General features: G+C 37.4%; 3 protein-coding genes and 4 long non-coding RNA genes across 7 annotated transcripts; 5 read left to right on the top strand and 2 right to left on the bottom strand.

Annotated features, from left to right (window-relative positions):
* The first annotated feature begins 1,381 nt into the window (after positions 1 to 1,381).
* On the top strand, positions 1,382 to 2,234 carry LOC109584420 (uncharacterized). Its single transcript, XR_002185996.1, has 2 exons — positions 1,382 to 1,498; positions 2,078 to 2,234. It is a non-coding gene; the product is annotated as an uncharacterized LOC109584420 (long non-coding RNA).
* A 1,118-nt stretch (positions 2,235 to 3,352) lies between these two features.
* On the top strand, positions 3,353 to 3,894 carry LOC109584418 (uncharacterized). The gene is made up of 2 exons (XR_002185994.1): positions 3,353 to 3,503; positions 3,562 to 3,894. It is a non-coding gene; the product is annotated as an uncharacterized LOC109584418 (long non-coding RNA).
* A 658-nt stretch (positions 3,895 to 4,552) lies between these two features.
* On the top strand, positions 4,553 to 5,770 carry LOC109584417 (uncharacterized). Its single transcript, XR_002185993.1, has 2 exons — positions 4,553 to 5,365; positions 5,422 to 5,770. It is a non-coding gene; the product is annotated as an uncharacterized LOC109584417 (long non-coding RNA).
* A 1,191-nt stretch (positions 5,771 to 6,961) lies between these two features.
* On the top strand, positions 6,962 to 7,527 carry LOC109584419 (uncharacterized). The gene is made up of 2 exons (XR_002185995.1): positions 6,962 to 7,090; positions 7,163 to 7,527. It is a non-coding gene; the product is annotated as an uncharacterized LOC109584419 (long non-coding RNA).
* Positions 7,528 to 7,934: 407 nt separating this feature from the next.
* Positions 7,935 to 11,860, bottom strand: LOC100634698 (kinesin-like protein KIF6). The gene is made up of 10 exons (XM_003388733.2): positions 11,306 to 11,860; positions 10,927 to 11,025; positions 10,684 to 10,799; positions 10,185 to 10,547; positions 9,723 to 9,843; positions 9,553 to 9,640; positions 9,048 to 9,501; positions 8,580 to 8,940; positions 8,418 to 8,525; positions 7,935 to 8,365 (listed from the first exon to the last, which is right to left on the bottom strand). Exons 1-10 carry the CDS (start codon positions 11,801 to 11,803, stop codon positions 8,081 to 8,083), a joined length of 2,493 nt encoding a protein of 830 aa, XP_003388781.2. The 5' UTR covers positions 11,804 to 11,860; the 3' UTR covers positions 7,935 to 8,080.
* A 201-nt stretch (positions 11,861 to 12,061) lies between these two features.
* LOC100633183 (eukaryotic translation initiation factor 3 subunit M-like) lies at positions 12,062 to 14,457 on the top strand. The gene is made up of 10 exons (XM_003388721.3): positions 12,062 to 12,177; positions 12,228 to 12,375; positions 12,495 to 12,633; positions 12,900 to 13,023; positions 13,105 to 13,202; positions 13,398 to 13,578; positions 13,625 to 13,706; positions 13,758 to 13,901; positions 14,016 to 14,076; positions 14,137 to 14,457. The coding sequence occupies exons 1-10, from the start codon at positions 12,112 to 12,114 to the stop codon at positions 14,276 to 14,278; spliced, it is 1,185 nt and encodes a 394-aa protein (XP_003388769.1). The 5' UTR covers positions 12,062 to 12,111; the 3' UTR covers positions 14,279 to 14,457.
* Positions 14,458 to 14,792: 335 nt separating this feature from the next.
* LOC105313830 (E3 ubiquitin-protein ligase TRIM71-like) lies at positions 14,793 to 17,514 on the bottom strand. The gene is made up of 2 exons (XM_011407567.2): positions 15,313 to 17,514; positions 14,793 to 15,164 (listed from the first exon to the last, which is right to left on the bottom strand). Exons 1-2 carry the CDS (start codon positions 17,501 to 17,503, stop codon positions 14,965 to 14,967), a joined length of 2,391 nt encoding a protein of 796 aa, XP_011405869.1. The 5' UTR covers positions 17,504 to 17,514; the 3' UTR covers positions 14,793 to 14,964.
* Positions 17,515 to 17,538: the final 24 nt, after the last annotated feature.

Below are 17,538 nucleotides of genomic sequence, written 5' to 3'. Positions count from 1 at the left end.
CTCATAACTGATAATTATTGTTATTATCATTTTTGTTAATCATGTCATGTTTTTGTGTCAAATGTTGTACTAAGATACCATCCACTGGACAGTAATGAAGCCATGAATGATGAGATGTAGGCTAAGGAAATTAAATCAGAGATAATAAATTAAAAATAATGCATGCATAATCATCATTAAACTTTTATTACTAAAATTAAATGACGTCACTTCCTGTTTCAATGACCTTCCGGTTTCATTTTACTTCCGGTTATGTAATTTGATCTGCTATTGACTGCTAAGCAGCTCATTACTGTCTCAAAATATTTGAACTATTTGCAGCCTCAGCATCAAATCATTCAAACACAATGCCAGCATGTGCTTTACTGGTCCACTACACACAATAAATCTGCAGCATCATCAATAATAGTGCCAATAGTCATTCCATCCCATGTAAGCTACTAATACTAGTATGTGATGAGTCTGCAGAGAGTAATAGTTCGATTGCTTATTGCTGACTTGTTATCTTTATCACATCAAAGTGGACACATGATATTATCTCACAGTGTAAGCTTGCACCCTCTAGCACACTCCTCTCCCTTAAACTCACTATAATCTCCTCTACTTAGTTCTCATCATTTCTTTCTTTCTTGCGAATATCTTTCCTTTCTTCTACTTTCACTGCCTTTTTCATGAGACTGTCCATATATGATGCCAATTGCTGTGTGTCAAAATTATAAAATCTTTCTCTTTTGTAAATTATCATGAACATGTATATTAATCATTACAAGTGCAAAAACAAGTCAAATATATTTATTATTTATCAGTTTGTTTTAATCATTTCCAAAGGAGTTGCGACTGGTTCAAAAACAAGTTGAATACATTTATTACTTGCCAGTTTGTTCTAACATTTCCCAAAGGAGTTAAGACTGGTGCACAAACAAGTCAAATACATTTATTATTCATCACCTTATTCTTATCTTCCCCAAAAGAGTTAGGACTGCTAACTAATATCATCTTGATGACACCTCCATAGCAACACTGAGGGCTTGCTTTTATTTCTTACAATAATGTACAGAGGCACACACATACATGTACATGTACAATGGATATAAAATATATGCATGTACATAAATGCAATGATATAATGGTTGTGATGTCTTGCTTCAAGGATGATCCTGTCTCTATGTAATGTATGCATAACATGTATAATTGTTATTACATGCACACCAGTATTGGAGTGTGTCTAAAAATAACTCACTCTGATATAGGTAATATTGCACTACATACATTATGATTGATGTCAATTTACAATCAGAACCATGACACTGACAAAAGTGCTGAACCTCTCACAGCACCATCATTAAAGTCACGTGAGACAGGAAGCCATCTAACAGTAGAATATATTGCAATACATTCACTGAGTGACGTCAGTTATAGTTCAGTACTAGTGTCTAATAACTGCTGGTGAATAGAGGAATCTGATTGGCCGGAGCTCCGATAATCATAACAAAACATGGTAAGACACTTACATGTAGTTAATGAGATGCACCCTCCCTCTCGGCTGAGCCAGCCGGAAGAGAGAGATGTTATAAAAGTACACGAGAGAGAAGGATTAGTAGTTATAGGATACGTACAGTGTATAGCGAAAGCTTAGAACAAGAAAAGGCTGTTTTGTTGATAAGAAGAAAAATAATCAGCATTGCTCAGTTGCCCTTCATCCTACAACCAAAATGACAGAGGTTGAGTATATTATTTACATGTACACATGTGGTTACATTGTACCTATTCCTATTGAACTCTAGTGCTCTGTATCAGGCTGTAAGACACAAAAGAGATGGAGTAGCTGATGGGAAGTGGTATAATTGCAAAGTAAAGCATAGGTTCTGCGATGATCACCAAAATAAAGATTACTGCCCTCATCATCCTGGTCAGGCACATAAATGATCCCTAAGAAACAAGCTGGTTGCATTTGACTCTTTAACTTTCAAAAACTACTAATCCTTCTCTCTCACTTTTTAGAATATCAGTGTGGCGTACATGTACAGTGTAGTTTGAACATATCAAATGATACCCTCCTTCCCTTTATTTCATGTAGTCTTTAGATAAAGTTTGTGATGGATGTCAAAAGAAGGCAACAGTTAAAAGATGTCACCTGTTTAATTGCAGAGTGACACATTATTTCTGTGAGCAATGCAGGAACAGTGAACTATGCCCATTGCATCCAAGAGACCACAGAATAATATACTAACACACACACACACACAATATCACTATACTTACATGTACATGTACATGTATCAATATCACTATAATCTACTTTATGTACTGTATGTATGTATGTACATGAACATTCATCAGTGTGTACATATTATTATTATTATTGTATTAGCAATACTTATTCATTTTCAATTATTAAATTTATACATGTAAATGATATTAATATTACAAAGAACTGTCAAGTCAGTTCCAGCCATCATTCAATACTAACAGACATTGTCTGCATGTTTACTGTAATCATATTTACATGTAAAATGTTGTATCTACAGCAATGACAATAATAAGTACATGTACGTCACACCAGCTGATAGTCCCCACATACCAATAAGAAACATTTGAACATTCATTGATCAGTTAGTATCACTTGAGAGGGGAAACCCGAGGGAACACCCCCCAAGGGACGGCATGAATACAATAATAATAATAGCTAGTGCTTGGGTGATTCTGATTGGCTACGATAGAGGCATTCCTTGGGAAACAGGTTGGTATAAAATGAGAGAGAGAGAGAGAGGAGAAAGAGGCACATGTAGTTTTACAAGGACATGTAAAAAGTGTCCTAAAGCTGTACAAAGTGTTCTGTTGTCTACCAAAAGGATTACTCTTTAATAATAACATGTATAATTGTTATTACATGCCCAGAAGCATTGGAGTGTGTCTAAAAATAACACACTATGATATAATATACCTAATATTATGATTGATGTCAATTTACAATCAGAACCATAACATTGACAACAGTGCTGACTCACATCATTCCAGTGTCAACACATTGATATTGATGACCAGTCAGCACATACACATTGTCTTGCAATATCGTACACAGGACACTCCCTGGGGAAACCCCTAGCAGCACCATCGTTAGAGTCATGTGAGAGGAAGCCACTCAACAGTAGAATATATTGCAATACACTTACTGAGTGACGTCAGTTATAGTTCAGTACTAGTGTCTAATAGCTGCTGGTGAATAGAGGAATCTGATTGGCCGGAAGGTTGCTAGCTCCGATAATCATAACCAAATATGGTAAGTCATTTAGTTAACGAGACGTACCCTCCCTCTCGGCTGAGCCAGCCGGAAGAGAGAGGTTATAAAAGTACGAGAGAGAAGGATCGGTAGTTATTGGATAGTTCGAAATACTTTGAAGTGTTAGAAAGGAAAAAAGCTACTAAGGAAAATCAGTGCCACTTAAATCTTGAAAAAATTACTCTTTCAATCAGAGATCAAACAGAAAATCATGTGCCATCAGGTTCAGTGATATAATTTGCATGTATAATCATTATAATTCCAATTACTAAACATTCTAGTGCTCTGTCCATAACTGTAGAACATCACAAACAAATGTAAAAGACGGCATTTGGTACCATTGCGGTATCAGACACAGGTTCTGTGAGAGTCACAGGAACAAAGACTACTGCCCTCATCATAGAGGCAGCGCAAATAAGAATCCTTATGGGCATAACTGAAACTGCTCACTTTCTCTCCCTCTTGCTCTCTTTTGTTTAGAAACTACTAATCCTTCTCTCTCTGTTGTACTTCAACATGTACATGTACATGTACTGAGTGTGTGTCTACTATTCATTTGACTATTATTTAAAAGTATTGTTTTAATGTCTCAATTATTATAGTCTTTAGAAAAAGTTTGTGATGGCTGCAAGAGGAAGGCAACACTTAAAAGATGTCACTTGTTTAGCTGCAGACTTACTCATTATTTCTGTGAGCAATGCAGGAACAGTGAACTATGCCCATTGCATCCAAGAGACCACAGAATAGTATACTAACACACACACACACACACACACAAATCACTATACTTATCAATATAATCTACTTTATGTACTGTATGTACATGAACATTCATCAGTGTGTACATTATTATTATTATTATTATTGTACTAGCTATACTCATTCATTTTCAATTATTAAATTTATGAATGATAATTTACAAAAGATCTGTCAACTTATTTCCAGCCATCAATCAATACTAACACACATTGTCTGTACAGTATGTTTACTGTAATCATATTTACATGTATCTACGGCAATGAGAGTACATGTACGTCACACCAGCTGATAGTCCCCACCTACAAGTACCAATAAGAAACATTTGAACATTCATCGATCAGTTACTATCACTTGAGAGGGGAAACCCCAGGGAACACCCCCCAAGGGACGGCATGAATACAATAATAATAATAGCTAGTGTTTGGGTGATTTTGATTGGCTACGACAATAAGTGTACATGAGGCATTTCTCGGAAAAAAGGTGGTATAAAAAGAGAGGGGGAGAGGGATCGATCGAGAGAGGAGGTACAAAATAAGAAGTGTCCTAAAGCTGAATAAAACTGTTCTGTTGTTTACCAAAAGGATCATTCTTTAACAGGAATGGCTACCCAACCCTCTATCTACCTATCAGGCCATCACTAGTTCAAGAATAGATGTACATGTACAGTACATGTATATAATACATGTATATGTAGAGTACATACTATAAAGTACTGACATAGTATAATGATGAGTTTGCTATGTCAATAATGATAGTCATCATCACACTCACACAGTCAGCACAACATGTTATGTGATATGATTAACATGCTTATCGGTCTTGCTCAGCATAAGCCACACACCCTCTCAGTGGGACACTACCAGGGAAACCCCCTTGCTGACGATAGCCGATCAACATGTCAACAACTATCGTGCTGCAATTTCATTGGTCAGTTGAGGGGCTGTACCAGGGAAACCACCTAACAGTAGAATATATTGCAATACATTCACAGAGTGACGTCAGTTATAGTTCAGTACTAGTGTCTAATAGCTGCTGGTGAATAGAGGAATCTGATTGGCCGGAAGGTTGCTAGCTCCGATAATTATAACCAAATATGGTAAGTCATTTAGTTAATGAGATGCACCCTCCCTCTCGGCTAAGCCAGCCGGAAGAGAGAGGTTATAAAAGTACGAGAGAGAAGGATCAGTAGTTATTGGATAGTTCAAAATACTTCGAAGTATTAGAAAAAGAAAAGAAATAGTTTCGACAAAGAAAAGTCAAAAGAGTCAGTATTGCTAATAGTTGCTCATTATTCTAGTTTAGTAGACAATCAAGATGTGCAAAGAGGTTGAGTACATTACTTGCATTTATAGTTATAATTAGATATTCCTATTGAACTCTAGTGCTCTGTATCAGGCTGTGGTACAAAAAAGGACAAAGTAGCTGATGGGAAGTGGTATAATTGTCAAGAAAAGCATAGATTCTGCAATGATCACCAAAATAAAAAATACTGCCCTAAACATCCCAGTCAGCCACATAAATGATCTCTAAGGAACAAGCTGGTTGAAGTTGAACAAAACTCTTTAACTTTTTTACTACTGATCCTTCTCTCTTTTACATTTTCAGAGTGTACTCATACATGTAGTTTGAACATTATTATTATACTGATACCATCCCTCTCTCCTTCCCTTTATTTCATGTAGTCTTTAGATAAAGTTTGTGATGGTTGCAAAAAGAAGGCAACAGTTAAAAGATGTCACTTCTTTAGCTGCAGAGTGACACATTATTTCTGTGAGCAATGCAGGAACAGTGAACTATGCCCATTGCATCCAAGAGACCACAGAATAATATACTAACACAATTACAATATCACTATACCCATCAATATAATGTGTGTACATGTATCTATTATTGTTATTTAGTATTAGATACATTTCATCATTAAATTTTCTAAATGTCATAAAAAACTGTGAAGCTACATGTATATCCAGCCATGAATTAAACACACAATGTCCATGTAATGTACATGTACATGTATGCTTACTGTGCTGTTGTAATCAAATTGTACAACAATAAGTACAGTGTACATTTACGTCACACCAGCTGATAGGCCCCACCTACCAATAAGAAACATTTGAATATTCATTGATCAGTTAGTATCACTTGAGAGGGAAAACCCCAGGGAACAGCCCCCAAGGAACGGCATGAATACAATAATAATAATAGCTGATTCTGATTGGCTACGATAGAGGCATTCCTTGTGAAACAGGTTGGTATAAAATGAGAGAGAGAGAGAGAGGGGAGAAAGAGGCACATGTACTTTAAGAAGGACATGTAAGAATGCTAAAGCTATACAAAAAGTTCTATATACAATGTATAACAGGACTTCTTTAGCAGAAATGGCTACCAAACCCTCTATTGTACATGTGTACAAGGTACATCCAAAAATATTACATGTATGTAGTACATAATTTACATGTACATGTACTATGAAGTACTGACACATGATAGTGGTGAGTTTGTTATCTCAATAATGATAGTCATCATCAGACTCACACAGTCAGCACAACATGTTATGTGATATGATTAACATGTTTATCGGTCTTGCTCCACACACCCTCTCAGTGGGACACTACCAGGGAAACCCCCTTACTGACGATAGCCGATCAACATGTCAACAACTATCGTGCTGCAATTTCATTGGTCAGTTGAGGGGGTTGTACCAGGGAAACCACCTAACAGTAGAATATATTGCAATACATTCACAGAGTGACGTCAGTTATAGTTCAGTACTAGTGTCTAATAACTGCTGGTGAATAGAGGAATCTGATTGGCCGGAAGGTTGCTAGTTCCGATAATCATAACCAAATATGGTAAGTCAGTTAGTTAATGAGATGCACCCTCCCTTGGCCAGCAAGGCTAGTATAAAATGCAATATAAAAAAAGAAAGCGAGGAGAGATTATTAGCAGTTTTAAGGATCAAAAATTCTGAAAACTATATTATCGCTTTCAAGAAGTCGTCAATCTTCAAAGGAAGGAGCTACAGTACTTTAAAGTCTCACTATGTCTGACGTAAGGCTTTGCTTATAGTGGCAGTTTAAGTATCATTGATAATGCTGCTTCTCTTCCTTAATCTCTCTGTAGAAATGCATTGTTAATGGTTGTAACACGTCGACTGACATGGTTAATGAAAGAGGCCCTTACTATGACTGTGAAATAAAACACAGATTCTGTCATAAGCATCGCAATTCAGAAGATTGTCCAGCACCTAAACACATTGGTCGTCATTATGCAAATAAAAATCCCCACTTGGATAATCCTTAGGGACATTTAAACCCCCTTCTTTAAACTGCTAATATTTCTCTCCTCTATCTGCCAATAACAACTCATGCATGATAAAATAGTTAACTAACGTATATTGTATTTCTATCATCTATTCACACACATGTACATGTAGTCTTTAGATAAAGTTTGTGATGGTTGCAAAAAGAAGGCAACAGTTAAAAGATGTCAAATATTCAATTGCAGATCCACTCATTATTTTTGTGAGCAATGCAGGAACAGTGAACTATGCCCATTGCATCCAAGAGACCACAGAAAAATATACTAACACACACACACACACACACACACACACACACACAATATCACTATACTTATCAATACATTGTATGTATGCATAGATTACTATTATAAATTTATTAGTATAATAACTTTTATTTAAAAATGCGACACTTTATTAGCAGCTAAAATGCAAAACAAAGATGCATACATGTACATGTACACAATGCAAGGAATAATAATTATAGCAAAAAATTTCAAGCATTTGATTCAAGTATCGCAGCATGCCTTTTAAATACTGCACCTGTACATCAGATACAGTGCATGTATGCATTAGCCTTGTTCACACCATGGATGCATCTTGTGAATAAATTATCATCAACATAATTAAAATTAAACTCAATAATAATAATCAATTATTATTGCAGCAATAAAAATATAATTTCTTCATTATACATGTATTATATCCATTCATTTTCATTGTCACTAAAGCAATAGTTATTAATTCTTATATTGTCTCCATGCCCTCTGTATAACAACAGCTGCATTCACACATTGTCTGATTCTGTTCACCCTCTCTCTGTGTCTCTTATGAGAGAGTGCATAATGTACATCACCTGGTACAACAGGCTCCTCCTTCTCCTCCCTCCTCTTAATGGATTGAACTGCTGGTACTACTGAAGGTCCTAGGGTTTGAGTTGAAACAAGTTGGTACTTTTTCGTTCCAAAACTCTCATTCCCAATCTTTGGCAGGGTATGGGATTGAGTCTGTGAGTCATGAGATTCCTATAGTAATGATACTGATAATTGTGGGGTGGGCGGGGCTACCAGAGCATACTTTATTTTGCTCAGCTAGAAGCTGTCGTTTTAGTGATAGTAACCTTTGTCTTGTTGCAGCCTCTTTCATTTCAAGCTGCTTCTCTAACTGTAACAATCTCAAAGGCTCCTGAATGAAAAAATCAAAGCAACAATAAAAATTTTACATAAACGGTCTACTCACTTCTTCCTGACTGGATGGAAAAGGATCTGAAGGTGTCACTTGTAAAGTTATTTTCTCTTTATTCGTAACGAGAGTACCGGGCCTCTTAATCCCGTGAGCTTCGGGTGATGTCTTAAGCATTCTAAAGCTACCATGACGATAGTTATTGTTAGCGTTATTACTAGTAGGGAGTCTTGAATGTGGAGGACTAGTGGTGGCATCTTTGGTGAAAATGTGCTCATGTTTTGTTTGATGGTGAGGAGGTGAAGTGGAGGAAGAGTCTTTCTCTTTCATTATTAACATCTCTTGATGTTGTTGATGGTGTGAGGGTTGGTGAGGGAATTCTATCTTGCTAGGCCTTGATACAGAGTTTAAATCACCACTATAAAAAAGAAAAAGGAGAAATAAAATTAATGTATAAGCTACATGTACATGTGTATGTACATGTATATTTAATCCTACAGTGCATATTGTGCTTCTAAAACTAACTTTAATTGATTTTCCGTTAGTTGAAGTTTCATACAAGCAATATCATTCTCAAGCTGCTTCCTTGCTACTTTAATCCTCTCCTTTCTCTTTGAGGAGAGCCGGCAACCAACAGCCTTAAGAGGAAGAGGACTGTCATCTCCAGAATGATTTTTCAATTCAAGGGAATCATTGCTATGGATACCGTTGCCACGGTCACTATCGCCATGGTCACCGTTGCTAAGGCTACTATCAGTGGAAGGTTTAGTATTTTTAGCTGCATTGCCATTGGGACTACTGTTGCTAGGGAACTTGTCCGGGTTGCTAGGGGCGAAGAGGTGTTCCACATGTCCATTAGTAATTGGTCCGGTCTTATTGCTATCAAAGTTGTTGATGTTCCTCTTATTTCTAACAGAATGAAGGACAACTTCTTTCATAATTGAGAGACACTCACGGAATTTAACAGGAGAGTTGATGCCTAAGGGGATAAAGGATGGAATGCTCGTTAATTAGAGTACTAGTCTCTCACCTGCTAACACAGGATCATCAATATTTCCATGAAGAAATTCATACAGTATCTTGTGACAGGAACTTTTATCTTTTGAAGTCAGAGGCAGCTAATAAGAATAATAAAATTAATTTGCAAACTCTCATTATCTCAGAGAAGTAACAATGAAAATGAAAATAAAACTGGCTTACTTCTGCTTGTTGTTCCTCCACAGGTTGATGTTGTTTTAAAGCTGATAGTTCCTCTTCTAACTCTTTCACTCTTTTCTTTAATTGTTTTATAACAGCTTTATCGTCAAGCTCTTCATTACGCCTACAAAGTACATGTATATCAAGTGACAAATGACAACCGTTCAAATCAAAATTGGATTTTTAAGTTCCTCAAGAAAAAGCAAAGGCTATACATGTACATGTTATAGCCCATGGTTTTTCTCAAAAGTGACTCCAAAAACAAACCCAATTTTTATTACATTTACTAATGCACATCGATGTCCTAAATACTATGTAAAAAGTTTGAGCTGATTCCGACAAATATTTTTGAAGTTCATTGAGCATTATAAAAACCCATGGCTTTTTCCATGAACAAAAATGCACATTTATGTATTGTACTATAGTTAATGGCCTTACTGACCAAATTTAAAGTTACCCACGTACTTGGCAATATTAGATATGCAGGCTACCCTCTGAGAGAATCTACAAGTTGATACAGTCTCATTAATATTCAGAGCATTAGGAGAGAGTGTAGCTATCATTGAAGTAAGACAGTTGCCTCCTAAACTATCTCTTAGCATCATAGTTAATAGTGAATTACGATATGGTACAAATCTACTACTGGGTCTTGAGTGAGTGGGTGACTGGGAGGAGAAGGAAGAAGAGTGCTTCTGTAAGCTAACAATGACATGCTCCAGCTGGTGAAGTGATGAGTTGATGTATTTTGCTTCTTGCAAGACAATGCCATCAGCACCAGTCTTGGCTACCCTCTCTGAGCCAGCCAAATCAACAAGATGGAGTTTTGACCTACATGTACAGTAAACATACATAAAGTCCAAAGATAAACGTGCAGTTAAAACTAATACACTTAAATTCTTTTACTTTTAAAATAACATTTCAAAAATACATGTACATTTATACATGTACATGTTACATGACTTACTTAGTTCGTATTTCTGATCCTAGCTCCTGAGCAGTGAGGGTGAGTGTGTATATGGAGTGAGATCGAGAGGAAGAAGTGTTCATTATTGTCTCTGCAACTTTACGACAAGTACAACCCTAAAGAGGGAAAATATTAATATACATATACATGTACATGTACATGTATAATCAAATTTTAAAATGATTAAAGACGTTTAAAATGCATGGTTGTACATGTATTAAAATTATAGGACATCTTACTTACTTCAAATAAAAGATTAATGGCCACTTGGTCTGTTGGAGCCAAATGGGTTGAGAGGTTTTTGAGCAGAACCTCACCACTGGGGCCCACAGTAATGTTAACCTGGAAATCAATAATTAAAAAGAAATAAAGTCATCATCATATCCATGTACATGTACTGTACATGTATGGGTTTCCTAAATGATCAAAGAAAATTAACAATTCTTAAACATAACTCTCTAATGTGACATTTTTAATGTAATTTTAGAGCAACTTTCAAAATTCATTAAAAATCTAATTTCAATCAGAATCACCTAAAACTTTCTACACAACATTGCATTATGCATATGTACATGTACATGTATCAGAAAATGTAATTCACTCCCTTATATTACCATATTACCTTAGGCAATACGGTATTGATTGTTATTCCTCTGTTTATTGGGTTCAGTAAATCATAAGCACTGTCCTGATATATCTCCATAAACGATACATGCATATTAATTTCCTCCCTCTCTCTCCTCTCCTCCAATCTCTTATACACGTCGGATATGATCCTCGGTGCCAACCCACGCTCATCATAACAGCGTGGGCTTCCTTCAATGGTGTAGGTCTTCCCGGAAGCTGTCTGTCCGTAAGCAAAAATGGTCCCGTTGTAGCCTTGAAGAAACTTCTCTACCATCTTCTCTCCGACAATCCGATAGACTTCTTCTTGAGTTGAGGACTGTGTGAAAACGTGTCTAAATGAGAATGAGTGTTCTCTGTATTGGGACACAGCATATCTTCCTGTTTCTTCTTTATCACCAAAGGACACGAATATCTTGTTCCCTTTTACAGAGAGTTTCTCGTATGGCTGAGAGTCAGGAGGACGGAGACGTGCAAATACTGCTATCTGTGACATCTTGGGGGAGAAGCGTGCTATGGTGTCTCCTTCTCTACCACCAAGCGCGGGAAATGTTTCCGGATACTAAGACAAGGAGAAGAGTCTCCATTGACAACAACAACAAAAACCTTTCCGTATCTTTTCCGTGTTTTCTGAAGTCACGCCTCTTTTCCCGCTAAAGATAACTATAAAATTAAAAATAGTAAATAAACCAGTGACGTAATATTGCATGTGTGACGTTGAACACCGCCCACATTTTGGTTTTAGTGCGCATGCGCAGTTGAGTGGTGAGGCACGTGGTCATTCTCTGTTGGAGAGGGAAGACTATGACAGAAATCCTGGGCCCCATTAAATCATTTACAGCATTCATTGACCTCACTGAAGGAGCCCAGGTGGAGAATTTTCCCTATTTAATTTAAAAATTTTATTTTTTAATTTTTAGATAGAGGAATTAAGGAAACTATTAATAGAAAATGGCCTAATAGAAGCAAATGAGGAAGAAGATGAGGAGAAGGAGCCTCTAGAAAGACTCATTTCTGTCATTAATTTAATGAGAAATGTTTTTGAAAAGCAAGACAAAACAATTCAAGGTGGGTGTGGCTGATTTGTTATTAGTTATATTTAATTAATTTTAATTATTGTGGGATTCTAATTATTAATTAATTTTGGAACTATTTTAATTAATTTTCTTTTTCTATATGCATTACAGAGCTGGAGAGTATATTATTGAGCATAGCTTCGCTGCTGCATATTGTCCCCAAGGAATCGAGTGCCAAGTTACTCAGTGACCTCTGTAGTACAGCTCTGGCTGGCACTACACCTAGCAATGCGAGACAGAGACTCAGACTGTGAGTTTATGTTATGGGAATGGAACACATGGTATGGGAATCGAATATTGATAGTTGTAAATGTTGAATGCTTAATTCGTTTTGTCTTGTGATGATGTAATTTGCGTCTGAAGTCAGGCGTGGGTGTGGTTGCCTGCCACGCCTTTAACACGCTTGCTCTTTTGCTGTAAATTCAAACAACTGAAGACTATGACATTCAAAGCATTTGTTAATTTTTTTTACATTAAACGCTGCTTTGTTATATTTAATAATATTATTTCTTTTAGGTTGGATTTGTTGTTCTACCAGTTTGATGTCAAGAGTCGAATGGCTTCGGTTGTGTTTTGGCACAAGCTAAAGATGAGCGTGCAGTATGGTTTAGGATCACAGCTAGTCATCGATATTGATAAGGTAATACTTAACATTGAAAGTTTTTGTTACACTAAACACACTTTTGCTGAACATAATTACTATCATTTTATGTACATGTAGTTAAAGAAATGGATGGTGAATTGGTCATTTAGTATAGATGAGAAGCAAAGAGCGTACAAGCTAGTTTGGGAGCTATATAAAACAACTGACAAGAAAAGGTATGTTGTTGACGGTTTGAATTTCTTGTTGTTGTAAACATATTATGGATTCTTTACAAAATTTGCCAATATTTACTCTTATTGCCTCCAAAAATTGACTTAGAAATTTTACTACATATTTATCATCTTTTTCCATGTTCAATGGCCATCTGAATTTTTTTTCATATTTAAAAATTTTATTTCTTTCTCCTTCAGTATTTCTTGTCGGGCTCTGACTGAACTTGTCTCCACTTATGATTCTGACAACGAAGAGAATATTTCCACTCTTGTTACTGAGCTGGTTGTCATGGCAATAAGTGACCCTGACAGATACATATTTAGTGACCTGTTGGACATTGAGGCAGTAAAGCTACAATACTCTGAAAAGATTTATCAAGTGAGACCCACGTTTTCCTTTAGCTATAAATAATGGGATTTTGTAGTTACTGGAAGTGTTCTCTTCGGGGATGTATGGCTCCTTCTTGAAATTCTGTGATGCTAATCCAGGCTATCTTGATCAACTTGGTAGGCATATATTAGTACATCTACTTTAGTCTTTCCTTTATTATTTCTAAGGTCTGGAGTATGAACATTGCAAGCACAAGATACAGGTATTGACCTTGCTCTCCCTCGCTGAAGGAGAATCAGAGATACCGTTTGCTTCATGCCTGACTGAGCTCCAGATTGACATCGACTCTTTTGAGCAACTAGTTATAGATGGTAAGTCAATTTAGTAAGGCTTTCCGTTAAGACTGAAAAGCTCAATTAGTTATTAATTAATGGTTAATACAATAATTATAAATAGTTATTGAGCATTATTGCACTTCTTTCTAGCTATTAGGTACAAATTATTAAGTGCAAGAATAGACCATGTTAACGAAAAGGTCATCATCACGTAAGTATTACTATTATTATTATGGTCGTGATTAAAGTGGGTGTGGTTTTGTTTCCATAGGAACTGTGTGAGAAGAACCTTTGGACTCAACGAGTGGAACCTCATCCATGACTCGCTTCTATCTTGGAAAAATAATATTTCTCATTTTCGTTCTAATTTGAAATCATTTCAGTTACTACCGGTAGGAGATCAGAAGACTTAGCAAGGACAGTTTCAGTTTTTGTGTGGTTCAGAGCGAATTATTATTATTATTATACAGTTCTTATTTCTTTCTCTTTCATGGCTTGCCATTATTATTATTATGATTATTATTGTAAATGTTTTATTCTTTTTCTTACTTTGTTTCCTTCACAAAAATATCTCTATTTGCTTTTAAAACGATCAAAGACACACTCATCCTGTTCCTGTGTAGGCTGCTGCTTGTTTATGGATTATCCTCTTAAGTAACTATCTTAAGTGATTTTGTGTTTGTCATTTGCTCTCTAAATGTTTGTTCAAGCAGTCTGTGCGTGTGTAGCATTCTTGGTTCATCGGTTGGTTTGTATTGTCTGTGTCAATTGTCAAACTAGGCTACTCATAGCAGCATAATCATAATACTGGTTTATGTACATTTGCAGGAATTGTTGATTTAACACGAAGTTTTGCATGTGTCCAAAACATTGTACACTTGAGGCTATCAACCTTGATACTGTTATGAGCTCCTTGGATAAATTGAATAAAGTTTGTTAATGTTTTAGTTGCTGTTTCAATTGTAAGTAAAAGACTCTATAGTAATAGTATTATATTAATAATAAAAGCATAGTGTCTATAATAAAATTTTACATGTTATAATATGCCATAATACATGTTCATATAAAAATTACTAATTAATTTTTATCATAATTACTATCAACAACTTAGTGTCTTTACTAATGTGTCATTGTATACTTGTAACCTTTGATTCGATTGGTCGCATATAAAAATGTGTCCCTCTCTGTCGACAGCAAGACTTGTTGGTGATACAAGACGTCCCTCTCCTTCCTCGTGCTGCCCCAGTGACACTATGAAGTCTCCAGATTGTGAATCAAATATAACAATCCTGCCATTACCTGTAGAGAGTTGTATATTAAAAGGAGAGAAAGTTTTAACATGTGAATATGATTTGTATTTCCTCTAAGAGCAAAGGTTATCACATCAATAAAATTCACTCTCTCTCTCATTCCCCTCTCTTCCTCCTTCCCTCCCTCTCTCTCTTACTTGTGTCAGATACATAAAGGTGCCCATCAGTGTCACACGCTATACCAAGAGGTCTACTCAATACCTGATCCAAGCCACAAACGCCATCACTAACAACTCTCCTCAGTTGCCAAAATGAGCGTTGAAACTTTTCCCCAGAGCTGAAGAGCAGAATACACTTATTGGCAACATCCGACACTAGGAGAGCACCATTCTCATTTCTTGTCACAGCAACTGGTTGCCCCGGTAGCTGCAGATGGGGGTACTTCTGATTTTTTGAGAAATCTGTGGAGAGGCTTCTTATTAGCTTGAGTTTTCCATCAAATACTTGAATTCGATGATTGAGAGAATCGCACACGAAAACCTCTTCATCGGTGGCCATTATACCAACTGGAGTGTTAAAATGAGCATCTTCTGTGCCTTTACTACCAGTCTGGTGGATTATGTCTCCCTCAGGACCAATGCTGGCAATGCAGTGATGCTCAGAGCTGCTAATATACACATCACCGGTAGCTTCCATGACATCCATGCCACTGATGTCTCCCAAAGGACACTTAATAACAGATAATATCATTCCTCTGCTATCTAGTGTTACTAGCCCAGATTTCTTGTCATACACAAACAGTATCCCAGACTCACTGTCAATGGATACACAAGCAGGGGATCTTAGCTGCTCCAATGAAGTGAAGGTCTTGTAATCGTGTGCCAGTGGAGATGCTGCTAGGATGTCAACGTAAAATGGGCTCCCTCTTATTTCGTTCTCGTCCACTGATACTCTAATCTCGGCTTTCCCATGTACCCTCGGGCAATAAGAGACAATGTATTTCCCTTTATTTTTATGTATCACCCGAGGCTTCTCTCTATAAGTGCCTTCCAGCCCCTCGATTGTGATTTTTATCTGGAGGTCGTGAGGCTGGAGTACCTGCTGATTATAAGCGTCGTTTAGCTGGACAGAGAAGTATGTCAGCCTCAGAGCATGAGGTGTGCATAGGCCAGGACCAAACGCAATGCAGTTATCAGGTTGAGCCGTCTTTATGTATATCCTCGCTTGCTCTCTAAGACTACTCTTCACGTCATCAGGATGAAGGAGCAGTGCCATGTTAGGCAGCTCACACGGAGTGAGTGATACTTGCCTCCTGATTATGGCTACTTTTGCTTTTGGAGAAGTTCCTACAGAATCAGACAAAACCTTGGTAAACTCTTTCTTCATTTCTTTTGCTTTCTCAATCAGTAGATTCATAAGTGACATGAGAGAAGTCTCATCTGGCATGTCTGCCGATTGCGAGAGGAGCTTAGAAAGGCGATCGGCTTTCTCTATTAACTGTGATACTTGGTGTGCCTGTCTCTGGAGCAGCCCTCGCTTTGACTGTGATACGGACTGCAACTGATTTGTGAGGTTCTTTTCACAAAAGTCTAATTCTTTCTTAAGACGTACAAAACGGCTCTTTATCTCCCCGTCGATAAATTCCTCCTGCCGCTCTATGCTCTGTCTCACCTCTTCCAGCGGTTTCAGAGATGAGAGGAGAAGGTCCCGTACTTGGAGTATATCCAATAACTCTATCTGTATCATTTTCTGTGCATCCTGTACAGGGTCTCCTGTCTGTATGAGGTTGTGGTCACTGTGTGTGTTATCGTCTTTAACACAATCATTGCAAAGCCCAGCACTGCACGTCTGACAGAAATACGTATACTGGAGGCCATGAAGAGTGCAAAGAGAAGTCGCTACTAGCGTGCTTCGTCTTGATTTTCGATTCCGAACAGATTCTGGGGCAACGGCAGCTGGGAACTCGGTAACCAGGTCTAATATGTGGTCCTTTAGTTCTGGCCTGTGGTAGTGGGGAAGGGAGCAGCTGTGACATATAAATTGCTGTCCTTCTCGACAGTCTACGCATATGTACAAGGCCGGCTCTTTCAGGCATACCTCACAGCGGGTTTCTATTCTAGTGGTCCGGCGGAGTAGCTGGAGGTTGCGAGTGTGGAATTTAGCTAGTGTGAAGGAGGGGAGCTTCTCGATTTCTCTGATGATAAGGGTTTCCGAGCATTGGGGGCATTTGTATCTGGGCTCGCTGGCCTTAAGCTTCATTCCCTCAATGCAACACTTGCAATAAATGTGTAGGCACTCTAGGATGCGAGGATCATCTAAAACCCCCTGACAGAAGAGGCAAGTGACTTCTCTTTTCAACTGCGTCTCCACACTACCATTACCTGCCATTGCTATGCTGCACGAAGCAGTCACTCCCACCCGAT

Source organism: Amphimedon queenslandica, unplaced genomic scaffold, assembly GCF_000090795.2.
Source record: "Amphimedon queenslandica unplaced genomic scaffold, v1.1 AMPQUscaffold_13211, whole genome shotgun sequence".
NCBI classification, from domain to species: Eukaryota; Metazoa; Porifera; class Demospongiae; order Haplosclerida; family Niphatidae; genus Amphimedon; species Amphimedon queenslandica.
Note: the sequence above shows the minus strand (reverse complement) of the source record. Positions and strands in the feature narration are given on the sequence as shown.

Excerpts from the sequence above, each read along its gene's own strand:
- LOC100633183 (XM_003388721.3), top strand. The coding sequence starts at position 12,112 with ATGACAGAAATCCTGGGCCCCATTAAATCATTTACAGCATTCATTGAC. Across the intron at positions 12,178-12,227 it reads ACCTCACTGAAGGAGCCCAG|ATAGAGGAATTAAGGAAACT; the intron begins GTGGAGAATTTT and ends TTTAATTTTTAG. Across the intron at positions 13,203-13,397 it reads AAAACAACTGACAAGAAAAG|TATTTCTTGTCGGGCTCTGA; the intron begins GTATGTTGTTGA and ends TTTCTCCTTCAG.
- LOC105313830 (XM_011407567.2), bottom strand. The coding sequence starts at position 17,503 with ATGGCAGGTAATGGTAGTGTGGAGACGCAGTTGAAAAGAGAAGTCACT. Across the intron at positions 15,165-15,312 it reads CCTTTATGTATCTGACACAA|GTAATGGCAGGATTGTTATA; the intron begins GTAAGAGAGAGA and ends AACTCTCTACAG.
- LOC100634698 (XM_003388733.2), bottom strand. The coding sequence starts at position 11,803 with ATGTCACAGATAGCAGTATTTGCACGTCTCCGTCCTCCTGACTCTCAG. Across the intron at positions 9,641-9,722 it reads TGGAGGAACAACAAGCAGAA|CTGCCTCTGACTTCAAAAGA; the intron begins GTAAGCCAGTTT and ends TATTCTTATTAG. Across the intron at positions 9,502-9,552 it reads TGATGATCCTGTGTTAGCAG|GCATCAACTCTCCTGTTAAA; the intron begins GTGAGAGACTAG and ends TTATCCCCTTAG.